The sequence below is a fragment of the Microtus ochrogaster genome, chromosome 5 (assembly GCF_000317375.1).
Source record: "Microtus ochrogaster isolate Prairie Vole_2 chromosome 5, MicOch1.0, whole genome shotgun sequence".
NCBI lineage: Eukaryota > Metazoa > Chordata > Mammalia > Rodentia > Cricetidae > Microtus > Microtus ochrogaster.
The window spans coordinates 16221782-16240462 of NC_022012.1; the positions used below are offsets into that span (position 1 = coordinate 16221782).

The 18681-nt window shown below is 51.0% G+C and overlaps 1 protein-coding gene across 3 annotated transcripts; it reads right to left on the minus strand.

The window, feature by feature from the left end:
- Positions 1–622: 622 nt before the first annotated feature.
- On the minus strand, positions 623–18337 carry Znf653 (zinc finger protein 653). Of its 3 annotated transcripts, none has more exons than XM_005346943.3 (9): positions 18051–18337; positions 14849–14892; positions 12485–12700; positions 3676–4284; positions 3379–3556; positions 3164–3275; positions 2069–2183; positions 1659–1758; positions 623–1577 (listed from the first exon to the last, which is right to left on the minus strand). In XM_005346943.3, the coding sequence occupies exons 1-9, from the start codon at positions 18335–18337 to the stop codon at positions 1400–1402; spliced, it is 1839 nt and encodes a 612-aa protein (XP_005347000.1). In that variant the 3' UTR covers positions 623–1399. The 3 variants fall into 3 exon arrangements, with proteins under 3 accessions (XP_005347000.1, XP_005346999.1, XP_026635350.1); XM_005346942.2 differs by having other exon boundaries at positions 3379–3580; XM_026779549.1 differs by lacking the exon at positions 14849–14892 and having other exon boundaries at positions 624–1577; positions 3379–3580; positions 18051–18197.
- Between the last annotated feature and the right edge of the window lie 344 nt (positions 18338–18681).

Consider the following 18681-nt stretch of genomic DNA (forward strand, 5'->3'; position numbering starts at 1 on the left):
GCCTGGTCTACAAGAGCTAGTTCCAGGACAGGCTCCAAAACCACAGAGAAACCCTGTCTCGAAAAACCAAAAAAAAAAAAAAAAAAAAAAGAGTGCGAATCAGTCTGATTTAACCAATCACGAATGACTCTCGAAAGACCCAATTACGAGATGCCCTGGAGATTGAGCCAATGAGAGAACATACGATGAAGGTGCTGCCGCGCAGGAAGAGAGCGGGCCAATCAGAGTGACCCACACAGAAGGGGAGGTGGCAGAGCAGGCTCCCAAGTGGCTCCTCTGGGGTTTGTGGAGCAACTCGGCTGCCGATGCAGGACCCACCACCACAAATGATGCCCTCCACCCCCGCGCTCCCTTCGGCTGGGAGTTTCTCTGCTGCCAGGCTACTTCCTGGGGCAAAGGCCGCACCGCGGTTCCCATGGAAACCGCCTGATCCTATTGAAAGAGTAAGAGAAGGGGCTCTTAGAGCGCTTAGACCAGCCCCTCAGTTCTGCACCACGCTAATGCAGACCCGAGTCCCAAGCGGGAATTGAGTCGTGTTGCCACCCCATCGGGACCAATCTGCGCGTGGTGCTGCAAGGCTCCCCCAGGGGCACGTGTCAGAGCTCGCGGCTGTGTTCCCTTGGGTCACGTGGCAGCAACCACCCCAGGTCCGAGGGCTCATGCACCACCTGGTGGTGGCTCCTCCTTCGCCACGAATCTCCCAGCACGCAATGGGGCCAGGTCCTGTTCCAGGAACACACCTAGCCATCCTCCCATACTGGGATTGATTCTCTGTTACTCTGGCACAAGAGCAAAAGACACTCCCTCAGGGAAGTCCCTCCTACTCCGCTAACCCAACCCATCACTCCATTTACTGTCCAGTGTTTGTCTCCAGTGTAGAAGTCTCATTTGGGTGTTCCCAAATGTATGTTCAACAATTTAGCTCCTCCCACAGTCCTCTGGGCCAGGAATCAACATTCTGAGACATGAGAGGTATGGACATCAGGATTCTGGTACCCCACACCCACCCTGTGGGAGCAGAGGCTAACAGGAAAGGTTCGTGTGTGCTATCCAAGGGCAGCCACCCCCAACCTAGTCTTGGGTCAGCAGAGCAGGTTAATTGGTCACAAAGGTGTGCCCAACCCCCACAATTATTCAGGCCTAGGGGAAGGGCATCTCCTTTTTCACTTTAATCTCATTCTGTGTTCTTGACACAGTCCGGCAGTGTCGTCCCAGGTGCCAGCTCCATGGGAGGGACGTGAAGGGACAGGGCGGGGCACCTGCCCAGGGGAAATGGGGAACACCTCCTTCCGGCCTGCGGTTGGGGCAGCCCCAGTGGCTGTCTTGGGCTCTGACAGGTCTGGGCATGATGTCCAAGAGTACAAATAAATAGAGGCTGAGGTCCGTGGGAGCAGGCAGGTCAGGTAGGCTTGTGGTCCGGGTGGCTTTTGAGCGTGTGGAACTTGACACTCTCCAGCTTCTCGAAGCGCTTCCCGCAGCGCTCACAAGTGAAGTTGTACTGCACCTCTGCCGTGTGCTTCTTCATGTGCCAGTTGAGCGATGCACGCTGCCTGCACTGGTACCCGCAAATCTCGCACCTGAGTGGTCCAGGGGCGGGTCACCTGAGACTCCCCTGCGACCCGATCAGGTCCCTCCCTCCCTAGCACCCCAACACTCACTGCAGGGGCGTCTCTCCTGTGTGCGTGCGCCGGTGCACCTCCAGATGGTTCTTCCTCTTGAAAGACTTGCCGCAGGTCTCACAAGTGAACTCTCGGATGCCTAGGGGTGGCAACAGCCTCAGGAAACTGACCAATAGAGGTGACTGTGAGGAGCAAGCTCCCCTACCCCATCCCACAACCCTGAGAACGGTGTCCGCTGGAGTCACAACAGGTAAGAGGACTGCAGTTCCTGACACAGGGTGTCAACTGCTATGTGACCCGAGTTGGGACTTGGGGCTACTGCACATGAAAACAGTACCGGGTATAGGGAAGGATGTGGGGTTTCACTGTGCAGCCCAGGCCTCCTGAACACTGGGATTTATACATGTGCACTACACCTGGCCTATGGGTGCCAACTGGCAGGGCCTGACCTGAATGGATGATCATATGGCGCCGCAGGTGGTTGGATAAATAAAACTTCTTGCCACAGCCAGGGTGAGGGCACACTTTGGTCTTCCCTTTTCGGTGCACCAGGTTGACGTGGTTCTAGGGGTGAGAAGGGCAGGAGTAGTACCATGGGCCCATCTGGGGCTATTAAAGTGGGAAGACATGCAGGTAGCCGGGACATCAGCCACAGTCAGCCTAGACTTGAAGGTAGAAAAGGCATTCCAGTATCCAGCTTGGACAGGAGCGCGGGAGTCAAAGAGCAGCTTTATCAATCCCAGTTCTGGGCTCCAGTTAACCTTGGCAAGCTCCTGCTGCTAATGGAGGAAACTGAGGCTCCAGAGGCACGATGGCTGATGGATGCCTCACATACTGCACTGCCCTGGGGAACTTGATTCTGTTATCTTCTGTTATCTCATTCTTTTTTTTTTTTCTAAACCTACTTTTTTTTTTTTTTGATGTTTTGACACTTGACCATAATTTTTTTTTTTTTTTTTTTAGTTTTTCGAGACAGGGTTTCTCTGTGGCTTTGGAGCCTGTCCTGGCACTAGCTCTTGTAGACCAGGCTGGTCTCGAACTCACAGAGATCGGCCTGCCTCTGCCTCCCAAGTGCTGGGATTAAAGGCGTGCGCCACCACCGCCCGGCTGTTATCTCATTCTTTACCCTTGACAACAGCCTGGGAGCTGAACGCCTGCTCAGAAAATTCAACAGTCTACTGGTGCTGCCTTCAGTGTGGACAGCTGAGGAAACCCTTGTTTGCCCCCGGGGTATATCATCCACATTGTGAAGGTAAACTACAGGAAAAGAGTTCTAGTTGTACTAGGATCTGGGGCTCCCATGTATGGCTGACCCCTGGGTCTTCGGTGGTCTTCCTATGGAAGACTAAGAGGATGGTCTGGGGTGCTGGTAAGACCAGGCAGCTGTGTCTGATGTCTGCAGAGAGAGAGAGGGCTAAGAAAGCCAGATGTCCAGCAAGGCCAGCCAGGACGAAATGGGTTCCCGGACACAGGCCCTGTGCCACTGACACCCAATAGAGCCACATGCAGCCACATGACCCAGACCTGCCTGGGGGTGGCCTCACCTGGAAGCTGCTGAGAGCCACATACACCTGGCTGCAGCCCTCATAGGGACAGTGGAACATCTCCAGCAGGCCATCAGCATCCATCACCCGTGACCGCTTGCTCCGCCGTCTCCTGGAGAGGAAGGGGCCTGTAGCATCAGGGTGTCAGTCCCAGTAGGCTATAAGTCTGTAGCTGTTCCTTACCCTTGGTCCCACCCATCCATCTTAGCACCCACTTCTCGGGCTCCTTGGGAATCTCGTAGATGATAGCTGACATGTCACTGCTGTCCAGTTCCTCTCCATCCACATCTGCTTCCGCTTCTCTATTCTCAGCCATGGTAGTTGCCAGCTCTGTCAGCTCTGGGGCCACCGAATCCTCTTTCTCCTCCTTGAGCATACACAGGTCCTCCTTCTCTACGGGGTGACACGGGGCGGTGTCTGTGGGGATAAGGCTGTCAAGGAGCTCACTTTGAGCTCCTTCCCCTCTGCCACCCCTCCCAACCCCTGCCAGAGGCCACAGTGGCACTCCAGACCTTTCTTGGTCTCGATGCTGGCTATGGAGGTGGTGTCCACGGTGCTGTGCTGGGTGCCCTCGGGCTCCGTTTGTGTATAGGCTGCTACACCTTCCATCATGGCACAGGATACCTCCTCACCCAGGCCACTGCTGGGAGTGCCACTGCCAGTAGCCACATTGAGGTGGATGCCCTCGGCTGTAAGGGTGTCATAACCAGGACCAGCAATGATGATCACCTGGGAGCCAGGCACCATGCCTGACACTGGGCAGCTGGCCACCACCTCACCCAGTGCCTCCTGGGGCATGTTCTCAAAGAGGGTACTGGGGCCAGCGCCCATTTGCATGGGCACTGGCACACACACCACCGTCTCCAGGGCCTCGGGCCCACTTCCTGCAGGGTTTTGGCACAGAGGGGTGCCCTGCTCAGCCAGGCTCTCCACATGGTGGACATCAAATGGGATGTGAACTCCTTCCTGAGTGATCAGTCCACTGCTGCCTGCAGGGCTGGCAGGGGTGGCTGCAGCAGCAGCTGAGGCTTTGGCCAGTTGGGCATCAGGAGGCTCATCCGAGTCAGAGCTGGAGATAGAGCTGGATGAGTCAGAGCTGCCAGCCACCAGTCCATTGCCCACTGCAGAGACAAAAGGGGACGGTTATTAGCTGGGAGACGGCTCACACCGAAGTGCTTGTTTTACAAGTACAAGGGCCTGAGTTCCATCCCAGAATCCAGGTCAGATACCATGTATGGCAGATAGGAAAATGGCTCAGTGCTTAAGAGTACTTGCTGCTCTTAGAGAGGACCAGGTTCAGTTCCTAGCACCCATGTGGTGGCTCAATCCAGCCTGTAACACTAGTTGAAGGGGGTCTGACACTCTCTCCTGGCCTCCATGAGTACTGCACACATGTAGTATATTTATATATATGCAGGCTAAACACTCATACACATAAAAATAAGTCTTTAGATTTCTGTGTGCAGACTGGTGAGATGGTTTGGTGGTTAAAGGTACTTGCCATGCAAGACTGGTTACCTGAGTTTGGTTCATAGAACCCATATGTGGTGATTTGAATGATAAAAGTTCCCATAGGCTCAGGCATTTGAACACTGGATCCCCAGTTGCTGGCACTGTTTGGGGAAGTTTAAGTTGTGTAGCCTTGCTGAAAGAAGCACATCAGTAGGGGCAGGACCTGAGGTTACACAGCCTCATCTCTTTTCATTTGCTCTCTGCTTGCGTTTGCAGTTAGCTTCCTGCTCGCTGCCATGCTTTACCACCAGACGGACTCTCACTCCTCTGGAACCACAAGCCAGAATAATAAATTCTTTCTTTTGGTCATGGTGTTTTATCGTGGCAACAAAACAGTAACTAATACACCATATATAGGTGGAAAGAGAAAGTCCACTCCACAAGTTGTCCTCTGACCTCCACATGTGCTCCACCCCCGGCACTGGTGAGGCAGGGATACAAGGACCCCGGGGTTCACTGATCAGACAGTCTAGACTAAATAGTGAGCTTCAGGTCAGTGGGGAAGCCTGTTTCAAAGGAGGGAGTTGACAATTTTGAGGATGACACCCAAGGTTATCCACTGGCCTACACACACACACACACACACGTGAAAACATACACACATGGGGAACAGAAGCAGCAGCTGCAATCTATGTATGACCAGGAATTAGGAACTGTGATTTCGAGGTCCAAAGCCAGTGGTCCCTTCTAGGTCCCTGTATACCTGACTTGGCTAGCTATACTCAATCACTAGTCTCTTTTCGAGGCTCTCACATTGCTCTTCCCTGGCCTCTCTGGCTTGTTTTTTTGTTGTTTTGAGATAGGGTCTCACTATGTGTCCCTTGCTGGGATATATAGTAGACCAGGCGGGGCCTCAAACAGGGGCTGCCTGTTTCTAAAGTGCGGGGATCAAAGGCATGCACCACCACACCCAGCATTAGCACTGATTCTCACACTAATTTGATTCATGTCAAATGCTATCATCTCAATTCCATAGGATTCAGAAACAACCTATCTGGAGTAAGCTTCTAATTTATTAAGTCAAGGGCATCTGTCTACTTCTGATGCCCACGGAAAATCCTGGTCCACCCTGTGTGTCTGAGGTATCAGCTAGGAATTCCCATGATGCCATTCTCAGGTGCCATGACTTGCTGGGATGACTTATGGAACTTTAGAAAGTTCTCCCTTTGGTCTGCTTACGATCAAACTTTATCATGAAGTTGTAATTTATCAATTTGAAGTTGTAATTTATCAATAGTCAGAAGTCAACACTGGAGTTCCAGTACTGGTTCCTGGTGACAGATTTCAGCTTCTGCACCTCTCCGAGTGTGCCTCCCTCTCAGCGCCATCAAGTCCACCCCACCAGAGCTCTCCGCTCACTGCTCACGAGCCTGGGTGTGCATGGGTAGAGGCCAGAGGTGGACATCTGCTGTCTCCCTCAATCTCTCCCTTACTATTTTGTATTTCTCACATTTACTTATTTGCAGGTAGGGGCACCATGGTGTCCATGTATGGAGGCCAGAGGATTACTTGCATGAGTTAGCTCTTTCCTTCCACCATGTGGGTCCCAAAGACAGAACTCAGATCATCTGGCTTGGCAACAAACACCTTTACCTGCGGGGCCATCTCACTGGCTGGCACTCAGCTGTTCTGCAGGTGCTGGGGCCCCAAATTCATGTCTTCACATTTGAACAGCAAGTATTTTACTGATTAAGCCATCTCCCCAGCCTCAGAAGAGTTCTCATGACCAAATGTTTAGCTGTTCCCTGATGGGAGGGTGTTAAGCTTACATCTTCCCTCTCCTCCTGTGTTTGGTCTTGTAGATGGCTAGTCCCCCTACCCAGCAGCTATGTAGTTGTGGTGCCCAGTGCTGTGGGATAATGTTCTTGTACATTGTCAAGATTTGTCACTCACACTGGTTTAATGAAATGCTAATTGGCCAATACCCATGCAGGAAGTATAGGCAAGGAAACCAGACTAAGGGAATTTGAGGAAGAGAAAAGACAGAGATGCAGTCACCAGCCAGATGCAGAGGAAACAAGGTGAGAATGTCTCACTGATAAAAGGTACCAAGCCCTGTGGCTAAACACAGACAAGAATTATGGGTTAATTTAAGTTATAAAAACTAGTTAATAAGCCTAAGCTAATAGGCCAAACAGATAATAATTAATATAAGCCTCTGTGTGTTTCTTTGGGACTGAATGGCTATGGGAGCTGGTGGGACAGAAACTTCCGTTTGCAGCCCAGAATCACCTAACTAGGATGGATTTAGGGGTATTCCAAATAGCTCCTTAAAGTGACTCCATATGAATTACAGAAAACACTATCAGGGCTGTAAAAATGGCCCAGCTTAAGGTTAAAGAGCACTTGCTGTTCTTCCAAAGGACTCATGTTCTATCCCCAGGGAGCTCTCAACAGCCCTAGGAGATCTGATGCCCTCTCTGGCACATGCACATACACGCAGGGGAGCACATACACATGCACACTGATAAAGTAAAAATAATTAGGCAATTACTCATTGTGTGACTAGTTTACAAACAACAACAACAACAACAACAAAAAACCTTCTCCATTCAGGAAATTCTAAAGATTCTGGAAGTTTGTTCAGGGGGAATTATTGGTTCTAGAACTCCAAGCTGACATCAACATTCTCAGAAACTGAAATCCTGTGTATAAAATATAGTATCTGGGGGCTACAGAGATGGCTCAGTTGGTAAATATCACTTGCAGCCAGAACTGAAGATCTAAGTTTGACCCCTAGGACCCCATGGTGGAAGGGTGAGCACCAACCCCTACTAAGTTGTCCTCTGATATTCACTGGCATCGACATTGGTGGCATGCCATACACAGTCCTCCCAACAAATAAATGTAATAAAAATTAAATAATAAAATGCAAACTTTCATAAAACTTATGCACACTTCTTTTGCCTTAAATAATTTGTAATACCTGACACAATACAAACCACTCTTTCTATACTGTATTGCTTCGGAAGCAAATAGACAAAAGAAAACAGAAGAAAAAAGGAAAAGGAATCAAAAAGAGGCCCATACTGTGTTGTGTTGGAAATGAACTCACACATGCTGACCTTGCCCCTATGTTCAGTTGGCTGACTCTGTATGCAGACAGAAGCATTGAGTATAAAACACATGGGCACAGAATACAGGCTGTATCTACTCTATGTGTGTATATGTGTTTATGTGTCTGCATATGTGTGCACATGTGTACAGATATATGTAGAGGTCAAAAGCCAATTTTGGTACCTTCCTCAATCACTCTCTACCTCCCTTATTCATTTATTTTTACTGTATATTTTGAATCAAGAGTCTCAGTATGTAGTACTGGCTGGCCCAGAACTTACTATGTAGACCAGGCTAGTCTTGAACTCACAGAGATCCACCTGCCATTGCCTCTCGAGTGCTAGACGTGTGCCATCATGTTTGGCTCAATTTATTTTTGGAGATAGAATCTCTCCTTCAATTTAAAGTTCACCATTTTGGTTAGACTGGCTGGTCAGTGAGCCCCAGGGAGTTCCTGTTAGGTCTCTCCACTGCTGGGATTACAGGGTATACCATGACACCTGGTTTTTTGATGCATGTGCTGGGAATTGATTCCATGTTCTCATGCTTGCAAAGCAAGCACTTGACCAGCTACCACCTCCCTACCCTTCAACTGTATCTGTTTCTCTGACAGCATAGGCTACATCAGTGGCCTGGTGACTCTAGGTATTCATGGGGAGCTGGGCTTCCCTACTGCATTCTCTGTTGCCCCCATCTCAGAATCCATTTGGTGACACTGGGATCCTCCCCACTAGGTTTTCTTCCAGCAAAGCCTGTGCTGCTCACAGGTGGCCCAGTCTCACAGGGTGGCAGTTCTACCCTTCCTGTAGCTCAAGCCAATGTCTTGGGGCTATACTTGACCTTCTCTCACACCCACTTCCAATCTGTCAGTAAAACCTGTTGGGGCTACATCCAAACTCCATCCACCCACAGCCCAACTGCCTCTCTTCAATCCCTACAGATGCTGGCCATGGCCTCAGCATCCCTGCAATAGAGCTTGGTTCCCCAGCTCCTAAGAACCTGCTCATCACTTCCTGCCAAAGAGACAGGCCAGCGCTTCCTCCTGTGCACACATACCCTGCTGGTCTGCATCTCCCATACCCTGCAACAGGTAGACACAGCCCAGCTCTGGTTCCAGCCAACAGAGCAGCCAATATGGTTTCCCTTGGGCTAACCTTCCACCTTCCTGACCCTCTCATCCATCCTGGCAGGCCCAGGAGGAGGCTAGAGCCACAGGACAAAAAGAACCTGAGTCCTCAGGTTTGGGGTGTGTCAGCTCATCGACTTTCCCAGGGAGGCATCCTGATCACCTGTCTCAAACAATCCCCCTTTCCAGAATATCTGATGTACTTGCTTATGTTATTTATCATCTGCTTCTGCTCTAGAACTGAAATGCCACAAAGGGCCAGAGATAGGGCTCAGTAGTTAAAAGCACACACTGCTATTGCAGACATTCAGTCCCGACACCCACGTCAGGAAGCTCACTACCTGCAACTCTAGCTCCAGGGGATCAAAGGCTTCCGGCCTCCTTGAGCACCTGCACTCATGTGTGCACACGCATGTGCACACACAAAGGAGGCCCTGGGCAGAGCACTCCTTCCACTCCCAGAAGGCCACTAGTAAGCCAAGGCCCAATATTTCAGTCATGTATTTGTTACTAAACTCCACACACAAAGACTGAAGGAAATGGAGCCATGAGTGACTGGAACTTATGTTATTATGCTCAAAACACAACTGGCCATGCCATCGGGGACCATTAGTTCTGCGGCTCCAGAGCCTGGATCAGTACCTGCTGGCAGCTGTGTAAAGGGCCTGCCTTTACAGCACCACCCTGGGCCCCAGAATCACTCTGGGGCCAGCTCAACTGGCACTGGGGCTATTAACTATGAAAACAGACCAAACGAGTAGATGAGTTTTGCTTTTAGCTTCTTAGTGACCCTTGGGGTATGGATATGGCTTGTCTAAGTGTTCCCCAAAGGCTCCTGTTTTAAAGATATGGTTCCAAAAACAGCACCATTAGAAGTTGGGGAAGCCTTTAACAGGCAGGCTGAGCCTGAGGACTCAGGCCACAGGTGGGTCTTTAAGGAAACTGTGGGGCCTTAGGCCACTCCAGTTTTCTCTGGCAGAAGCTGTGATGACTGCCACTTTCCTGCAGGCAGCCCCACTGTTGCTGTCCCTAAGCATCAGGTTCCAACGGGACCAGAGTCTCTGAGACCTAGGCAAGCCTTTCTTGTCCTAAGTGGGTTGTTCTGGGCATTCAGCATAGTGACAGAGAGCTGACTCACACAGGCATGGAGACCATCTTGATTGGATGCCGCAGGGTGGCTGGGAAGAGGAACAGGCCTTTCTGCCACTTATAACACCTCAGCCCTCAGTTACTCAGGAGACTGAGGTGGAAAGATCACTAGTTCAAGGCCTACTGGCATTATAAAATGAATTCAAGGTCAGCATGGGCAACCTGGTGCTCCATCCCTGGCTCCAAAAAAGCTCAGGGGAGAATGTTTGCCTATCACTTGTAGGCTCTGGACTCCACTCCAAGTACCAACACAACAAACATCTGTTTGTGTCTGGACTTCACAGACCAGCAGAAGGTTCCCAGTCTGACTCTTGAGAGGTGGCAAGATCACCCCAGGCATGAGCCAAGGTAGGGAGAGGCGCTTGGGGACAAGGCCAGAACAGGAGCAAAGCCACCTCCTTACCACTGCCTGGGCAGACACGGCTAATGAATCACAGGGCTCACTCCCAAAAGCCCAATTATAAAGGTCAGTGTTGGCCTGGGATGACACCATCATAGCCTAAGAAGTACCGGATAGACGAGTCCCAATCCTCCTACAGCGGGACAAATGACAGGGCTATGGGGAGAAGTCAGATGGCCCAGGGCAGGGCCTCCAGTGGGGCACACTGAGGGAGAAGTAGCAGGCTGAAGAGGACAGGGTGCTAAACAAAAAGCACAGGATACCTGCTCTGATAGTTTGAATGTCATTGGGCCCCCATAAGATCATAGGGAGTAGCACTATTAGGAGGTGTGGCTTTGTCAGAGTAGACATGACCTTGTTGGAGGAAGTGTGTTACTGTGGGGGTGGGCTTTGAAGTCTCGTATATGCTCAAGCCATGCCCAGTGTCTCAGTTTACTTCCTGCTGCCTTTGGATCAAGGTGTAGAACTCTTAGCTCCTTCTTCAGCAACATATATGCCTGCGCAACACCATGTCTCACCGTGATAATGGACTAAAACCTCTGAACTGTAAGCCACCCCAATTAAATGTTTTCCTTTGTAAGAGTTGCTGTGGTCATGATGTCTCTTCACAGCGAAAGAAACCCTAAGACTCCTGCCCTCTGGAGACTGGCCAAGGCCCAGAGGGGTGGCCGTGGGTGTGAGGCCCACCAGGAGTACTTCTCATCTCAGCTTCCCTTCAGCCAGCTGGGATGCCACCTGCTTAGTGATGCCTGCCAGCACAGACTTAGCTCTGATGACTGACCCCACCCTCAGGCCTGCCACAGCACTTGGCAACTGGCCCTATAGGCCTTGTCAGTCATGCCAAGTCCTGAGGTAGTTAGCATGCAGCATCCTCACTGCCCACACCAGGATGAACTCAGGCCTTCCTGGAGTCCCTCTCAGACTTAGTGGGCAGCTAGCCCAATGTGACTTGTGTGCGATAGGAGAGAGAGGGGACAGTAAATGTGACAGACCTGGGTGGGGTGGGGGACGGGAGGGACGACAGTGGAAAACAGAAGATCAAAGGCAGGAAAGAAGCCTGAGTGTGGCCCAGGCAGTAATCCTAACTACTTGGGATGCTGAGGCAGGAGGATTTCAAGTTCAAATTCAAGGTTTACTAGAGCTTCAGAGAGTTCAAAGCTAGCTTGGGGAACTTGATGAAACCTTATCTCAAAACTAAAAAGAGGGCTGAAAGGGGCTGGAGAGATGCCTCAGAGGTTAAGAGTACTGATTGCTCTTCTAGAGGACCAGGGAATACAACACCACTTCTGGCCTTTAAAGGCACTGCGATGCATAGACATACACAAGCAAAATAACAATATACATAAATAAAAAGTTTATAAAAAAAACAAACTTTAAGGGCCAAAAAAAAAGGGAGTGGGGGCCGAGGAGGTGTGGCTCAGCTGAAGAACATGTACTTAGAATCTTTCAGTGAGGAGCTAAGGGCATGACCAAGTGGCAGACGCCTGCTTAGAATATACTACTGAGAGGTCAGGTTTTGCGTGCACATCTGTAATCCCAGTACTTGGTTCACCGAGGTAGAAGGGTTGTCCAAAACTCAAGACTAGCCTGGGCTCTAAAGAAAGACCCTGACTTAAAAAAACAAAACAGGACTGAATGTGGTGGTGCACACCTTAATTCCAGCACTCGGGAGGCAGAGGCAGGCAGATTAGTGTGAGTTCAAAGTCAGCATGGACTAAAATAGCAAGTTCCAGGCCAGCCAAAAACAAATGAAAAAATGCATAAAATATTTAAAAGGAAACCAAAACCAGTAACTCAGCTGATGAGAACAAAGGGAGTGAGAAGGGCGAGACAGGGAAAGGGAGCTGAGAAAGCTGGAAGAAATGAAGAGGCTGTTAGTGCACAGGAGGACAGCATTCTGCTCAGCTTGGCAGGGACTCAAAGGCTGCAAGTCTGCGCAGGGCTTGGCCAGGCTACATCCTGGCTGATACAGTTCTGACAGCTCCCCGAGGCTGAGGGCAGTCCAGGCTGGTCCACCTGGGAAGAGTGCTGAGGCCCCATGCCTGCTATCCCCGATGCCCATGCCCTGAAGACCCACCTTTGTCACTGTCAGGCTCTGAGTCACTTAAGGGCTTGAGTGGAGAGTGCAGGTCCTGGAAGTAGCGGTGGCCAGCTTCACATTGCCACACAGCCGTTGTGTAAAGGCCAAAGGTAGGGTCAAGCTCAGCCAGGTGCGGCTCATATGGGCATCGGTGTTTGTGGTCCTCATACCAGATCACCACGTTCTTCAGGCAGTTCACGTTGCGCCTCCGCCCTGTGGACACAGGATCCAGGTGGACATGAAGACAGGCGCTTCACTCCCCCTGGAGCCCACAGTTCTCACAGTCTGAGACAGCCTCTTGAATCCCACTCCCACTAAGCAGGAGATGAAACTGAGGATAGGAGAGGTAACACAACCTAGAGACAACTAGGATCCAGAGGTAGCCAGGTACTGTCCATGGCTGAGTGAAGTCATAGAGATTATGGGGACTGGCACCTACTAGAGGCAAAATAATTGTTAGCTATTTTCTTTTCCTTTAAAAAAAAAAGGGGGGGGGCCTCATATGTAGCCCAAGATAGCTTTGAACTCAGAGAGATCTGCCTGCTTCTGTCTCCCCAGTGCTGGGATTAAAGGTATGCGCCACTACTCAGCTTTTAGCTGGTTTTTTGGGGGGATTCAAGATGTGTGCCACCATACCCAGCTGCTTCTTAATAAAAATCTTCATCAATACCTCTGGGCTAGAGCCACACAGTCCTAGGAGTTCTCCCTGGTGTCAGCATGCTAACATCTACAGCCACACGGGGGTGCCAGGAGAGCAGGGCATATCCCCTCTCAGCTCAAAATCCACTGGCCACCACCTCAAAAGGGGAAAGAGAAAAGCAAGTGCCAAGGTGGCCAGCAAGACCATATGCTATTGTCAGGTCCCATACTCCTCTTCACCCCTTCCAGCCACATGGCCTCCTAGCTGTCCTTTAAATGAGCTAGGTAAGGTCCTGCCTCGGCCCTTGCACATCCTCCAGATGACAGCCTCACTCAGTGCTTCCACCCAGAGATCACCCACAGATGCCCTCCTCTAAGAAGCCACGCTCTTCGGAGTCATGCTAGCCAACTTTGGTCTGTTCATGACAGCACCAAGAAGCTGCCTGTGGCTGTCTATTCAGATACCTCCTGTCTGTCTCCCCCACTAGAATGACAGCTCCACAAAGGCTGTCATTCCACACCATCAGTATTGCTGGCTAGGGCAAGAACTCATCAGACATGGTGAGGGTGCTGGAGGGCGGGAATGGCAGAGCCAAACAGCCTGCGTTCAGATCTAGGCTTTGTCACAATCTGGCTGGGCAGCTCTAAGTGAGTGGCCAGGGGAGAAGCAGGATTCCACCTTTGGAGACTGCCACAGAGGAGGAAGGGGTAAAGAAGCCACAAGGGCACAGAGGAACACTAGGGCCTATGAGTGTGATGGGGTAGGGCTGTCCTACACCTGTAGAGCTGGGAAGGAGAGGTATTTGGGCTGAGGGAGTATGCACAGGGTCTCCATCCTCATGAGAACCACATCAGTAACACTTCAACAGCTGCTCCACTTCCAGCCTGGCACTACCTAACCCTTTGGGGTTGCACAGTAAAGATGGTTACTTGCCTCTGCCTCCAAGAACTCATGTGCCAAAGCTGTGAGTGGGAATGGTTAGGCATGCCTGTAATCCCATCAGACAGGGTGATTTTGAGTTTTGAGGCTAGCCTGGGTTGCACAGTAAAACAAGTCAGAAAAAAAAAAAAAGTATGCCACCAAGGTAGTTCAGTGGTAAGTAGCTGGCTACCAGCCTGACCCACCTGAGTTAGATACTCAGGACCTATGTGGTAGAAAGAAAGAACCAACTTCCACAAGTAGTTCTGACTTCACACCTGTGATATGTATGCACATGTGCACGCACACAAATAAAAGAATAAAAACGTGGTTTTTTTTTAATTGGAAGCTGGGGATATGACTTAGTTGTAGAGAATCTACTCAGTGAGCACACAGCCATGGGTTCCATCACTAAGAGCACATGAACTGGACTTGTGGTACATACCTGTCAGCCTAGCACTGTGGGATAAAGACCACCCTCTGCTATAGAATGAGCCTGAGCTCTACTGAGACCCATGTATCAAAAAAGAGGCAGAGCAGGGCTCATTGCCACCAGGTGGTTCTCTTAATCACCCAGCTGAATGCCATGGAGACCCACAGCCTAATGATTTGGTAAGGCACTGAGGTCCTGCTGGGTGGGGCCTCTTTAGATTCAGCCCACCTGGCATACAACACACTCTGCCTCTAGCATGTGGGGCAGGGACTGGCTCTTCCACCTTCCAACCACGCAGCAAAGGGATGCGTGCTTCTAGGCTATGCACTGCACGTGCTCCCACCCCTCCCCATGCTGCAGCTCCACTTACTTTTCTTCCGTTTTGGCTTTTTGGGGACTTGCTCCCAAGGCTTCCTGCAACACAGAGAGGTGGTGAGGGTGAATTTGGGGCCAAGCTGGGCCCAAGTCCTGAGCTGGTAGAAAATGACAGCAGTTCATCTGCTCTGGGATGGGATCAGAACTGCTGTCCTGTTCCCTTTCCAGCAGTCCTTGGTTTGGGTAACTGCCACTGGCAGCAGCCCTGAATGGAGGCCTCTTACCATTACTCAGCTCAGAGAACACTAGCCCTCAGAAGGTCCCAGGCAGATGGGACGTAGAGACTGGGAAGAATGCTAAGAGAGTTCCTTGACTCCTACCCCATGGGGCAAATGGCTTGTATTCAGAGTCAGTCCCTATATCCACAAATTCCACCAACCATCAATTGATAATGTTAGTCAGAAGTGTGGGCACACACCCGTCTCCCCAGCACTCAGAAGGCAGATGTGGGAGGATCATGAATTTGAGGCCAGTCTGGATTATATCAAGAAGTCAAGGCCAGCTTACATCATATAGGGAAACCCTGTTTCAAGAAGTAAAATATAGAAAAAAAATAATAGAAAAAAATATTGGAGCACATGCCTAGCATGCAGAGCCCAGGGTTCCTTTCACTGAATCAAATAAACCCTATGTGACAGCTCATGCCTATAATCCCAGAACTCAAGAAGCAGAGGCAAGAGGATTATTGCAAATTCCTTCTTCCTGGCATCCCAGGGCCTACCTTTACTCCTCATGCTTCAATGTAAGAGTTTTATTCTTTTTTTTTTTTTTTTTTGGTTTTTTTCGAGACAGGGTTTCTTTGTGGCTTTGGAGCCTGTCCTGGAACTAGCTCTGTAGACCAGGCTGGTCTCGAACTCACAGAGATCCACCTGCCTCTGCCTCCCGAGTGCTGAGAAAGAGTTTTATTCTTAAAAATAATTTGTGTTCCAGGACAGGCTCCAAAGCTGCAGAGAAACCCTGTCTCAAAAAACCAAAATAATAATAATAGTAATAATTTGTGTTACACTTATTTATAGAGGTAGGGAATGTGTCATAGTGATTATGTATGGAGGGCAGAGGACAGCTTGCAGGAGTCAGTTTTCTTCTGCTAATGTGTCCTGGGGATCAACTAAGGTCATTAGGCTTGGGAGCAAATGCCTTTCTCTGAAGTGCTGTGATCACAAACATGCATGCTTGCACATGGTGGGGGTGGGATCCTGAGCTCTTCACATAAGAGGCACTCCATCACTGACCACTGAGTTATATACCCCTTGCTCCTGGCTGATTACTGCCCCACAGAATCAAATTATTTTTATTTTGTTTTGTTTTTCCTTTTGAAATAAGGGCTCTTTCTATGTTGCCCTGGCTATCTTGGAACTCAATACGTAGACCAGGCTAGCCTCAAACTCAGAGAGCTCCATCTGCATCGGTCTCCAAAGAGCTAGGATTAAAAGCATGTGCCACTATGCCTGGCTAACTTTCAAAAAATGATTTTATTATTTCACGTGCATAAGTTTTTGCCTGCATTTATGCCTTTGTACCATGTATGTGCCTGCTGCCCATGGAAATCAGAAGGATCCCTTGGAACTGGAGTTACAGATGGTTGCAAACCACAACCTAGAACCAAGCCCAGGTCCTCTGCAAGAGCAACAAGTGCTCTTAAGCACTGAGTTACCTCTCCAGCCCCCAGAATCAGACAGATGAGGTCAACAAGAGAAGAATAAGATACACCATGAATCCCCACTGTGGCTGGATCCTTTCTAAGCTCTGTAATTTTACTTGAGACAGGGTATCATGATGTAGCCCTGGCTGGCTGGAACTGTCTGTGCAGACCAAACAGAGCTAACATCGGATCTGGTGTTTACAACATGCAGCAGCTGGCTGGGGAAGCTGAGGTGTCAGTTGGGGTTCCAGGTTGAGCTCTCTCTCCATGGCTGAACTTCAGCCTCTTTCCCACTGCAGGTATTTTTGCATTATGGAACAAACAGTAGTAAGCTCTGTTGGAAACACTCCGCCTTCTGCTGTTCTTAAGGGCACAGGGTCTTTACTCTTGGGCTGTTCTGCAGTTTTCTTCTCTTCCTGTCACTGAGTTAGAGGGCCCACCCTACCCCAGACAAAGGGTGTTGGAGGGCACTGATACAAACATGCTTGGCTCTAAAATATGGGGGGGGGGGAGGCGGACATACTTTCAGAGACCGTTTCTCAGTATGGGCAAGCAGTACATGTCAATTTACCAACATATGAACACTTACAGTGTGGCAAAACACACATGGTAGGAGAGGACCAGTTCCACATGGCTGTTCTCTAATCTCCACCTGTGGGCCTACACACACAAATAAAATCTTAAAAGAACCCTATGCCAAGCCTGGTGCATGCCTTTAGTCCCAGTACGCAGGATGCTGAGACCAGCCTGGTTTACAAAGCGAGTTCGAGGTCGGCCAGGGCTACACAGAGAAACCCTGTCTCCAGAAACTAACCAACAAATGAATAATTAATTAAGTCATGGCACCGCTAAGCCCCTTGGCTCCTGGGGAGCAACTCAGCTCCGAGTTAACTGGCATCAGGGAGGACCGGAGTCCTTCTCCAAGTCTTCGAGTTCAAAAGGAGCAGGACAGGTGGAGTCTTTCCCTTCCTGCTGACTTTATAGGTAGCCCCGACAAGGGAATTGAAACAGAGCGCTGGCTAGACAGATGACTCAGTGGTGAAGACCCCTTTCTGCACTTGCAGAGGACCGGGTTTGGTTACCAGCACCTACATGTGGTTCAAAACCATCCGTAACTCCAGTTCCAGGGGATCGAACACCCTCTTCTGACCTCCGCAGACAGCAGGCACGCAGGTGGTGCACATAAATGCGCGCACGCGCACACGCACGCACACGCACGCACACACGCGCGCACACACACACACACACACACACACACACACACACACACACACACACACGCTAGTCACATACAGAAAATTAGAGTGCCAGGCACCTTTGCAAATTCACACCTGCGGGACGCCCCAGTCAGAGCTCCTGGAGGCAGGCAGAGGGGCGGGAAAAGGCTGGCATTGGATAGTCAGCAGGCCGGAGGCGGCGCGTGAGGGGTCCGGGTCGCCTGAGCCTGAGGCCTGCTTGGCGGCTCGGGGGCGGGGCCTCCAGTTCCGGGGGCGGGGGCGGCGCTCTCCCCGCCTCGCCCTCCTTCCCTCCCTCTCCCGGGCCCGCGCCCCCTCACCCGTGGCGGCCGGTACGCTGGCCGCGCTCCAGCGAAATGAGGTAGGCAGCGAGTTTGGCATCGCTCCAGCCGCTGCGCCGTCTCAGGTCCACCCAGGGGCCGTGCGCCTCGCCCAGGTACACGCGCCGCACGTCGTACTTCTTCCGGGACTCGAGCCGCCTCCGGGCCCGGTCCGACTCAGTGAGCCGCGGTCGGCCCCGCGCCTTTCGACCCGCCGCGCCCTCCTCTGCCGCCGTCTCCCCGCCTGCCCCCGCCCCCGCCCCGGGCTCTGGAGCGCGCTCCGCCATCCCCCCCACCCTGGTTACCGGCCTCCCCCGTTGTTAGGAGCCTCAACCGGAAGTGGCGCGCCTAGCCTGCGCCGCCGGGAGATTTCTCGCAGGTTCTCCACTGCCCGCGGCGCCAAACGGGGGACAGCTAGCCGGAGCTGCGCATGCGCCGGCCAGGAAGCCTGCACACTCCAGTTACCGGGCTATTTGGGAAGTGAAGGCAGTACGTTCCGGGAACTCAAGGTTATCCTTGGCTGTCTCTTGAATTCTAGAGCAGTGTGGGCTACTTAACACTATCTTAATTTTTTTTTTTAAAAGGCCATGGTGATGGCTCTGCGGGTAAAGGCGAATCCTGCCAAACCTGG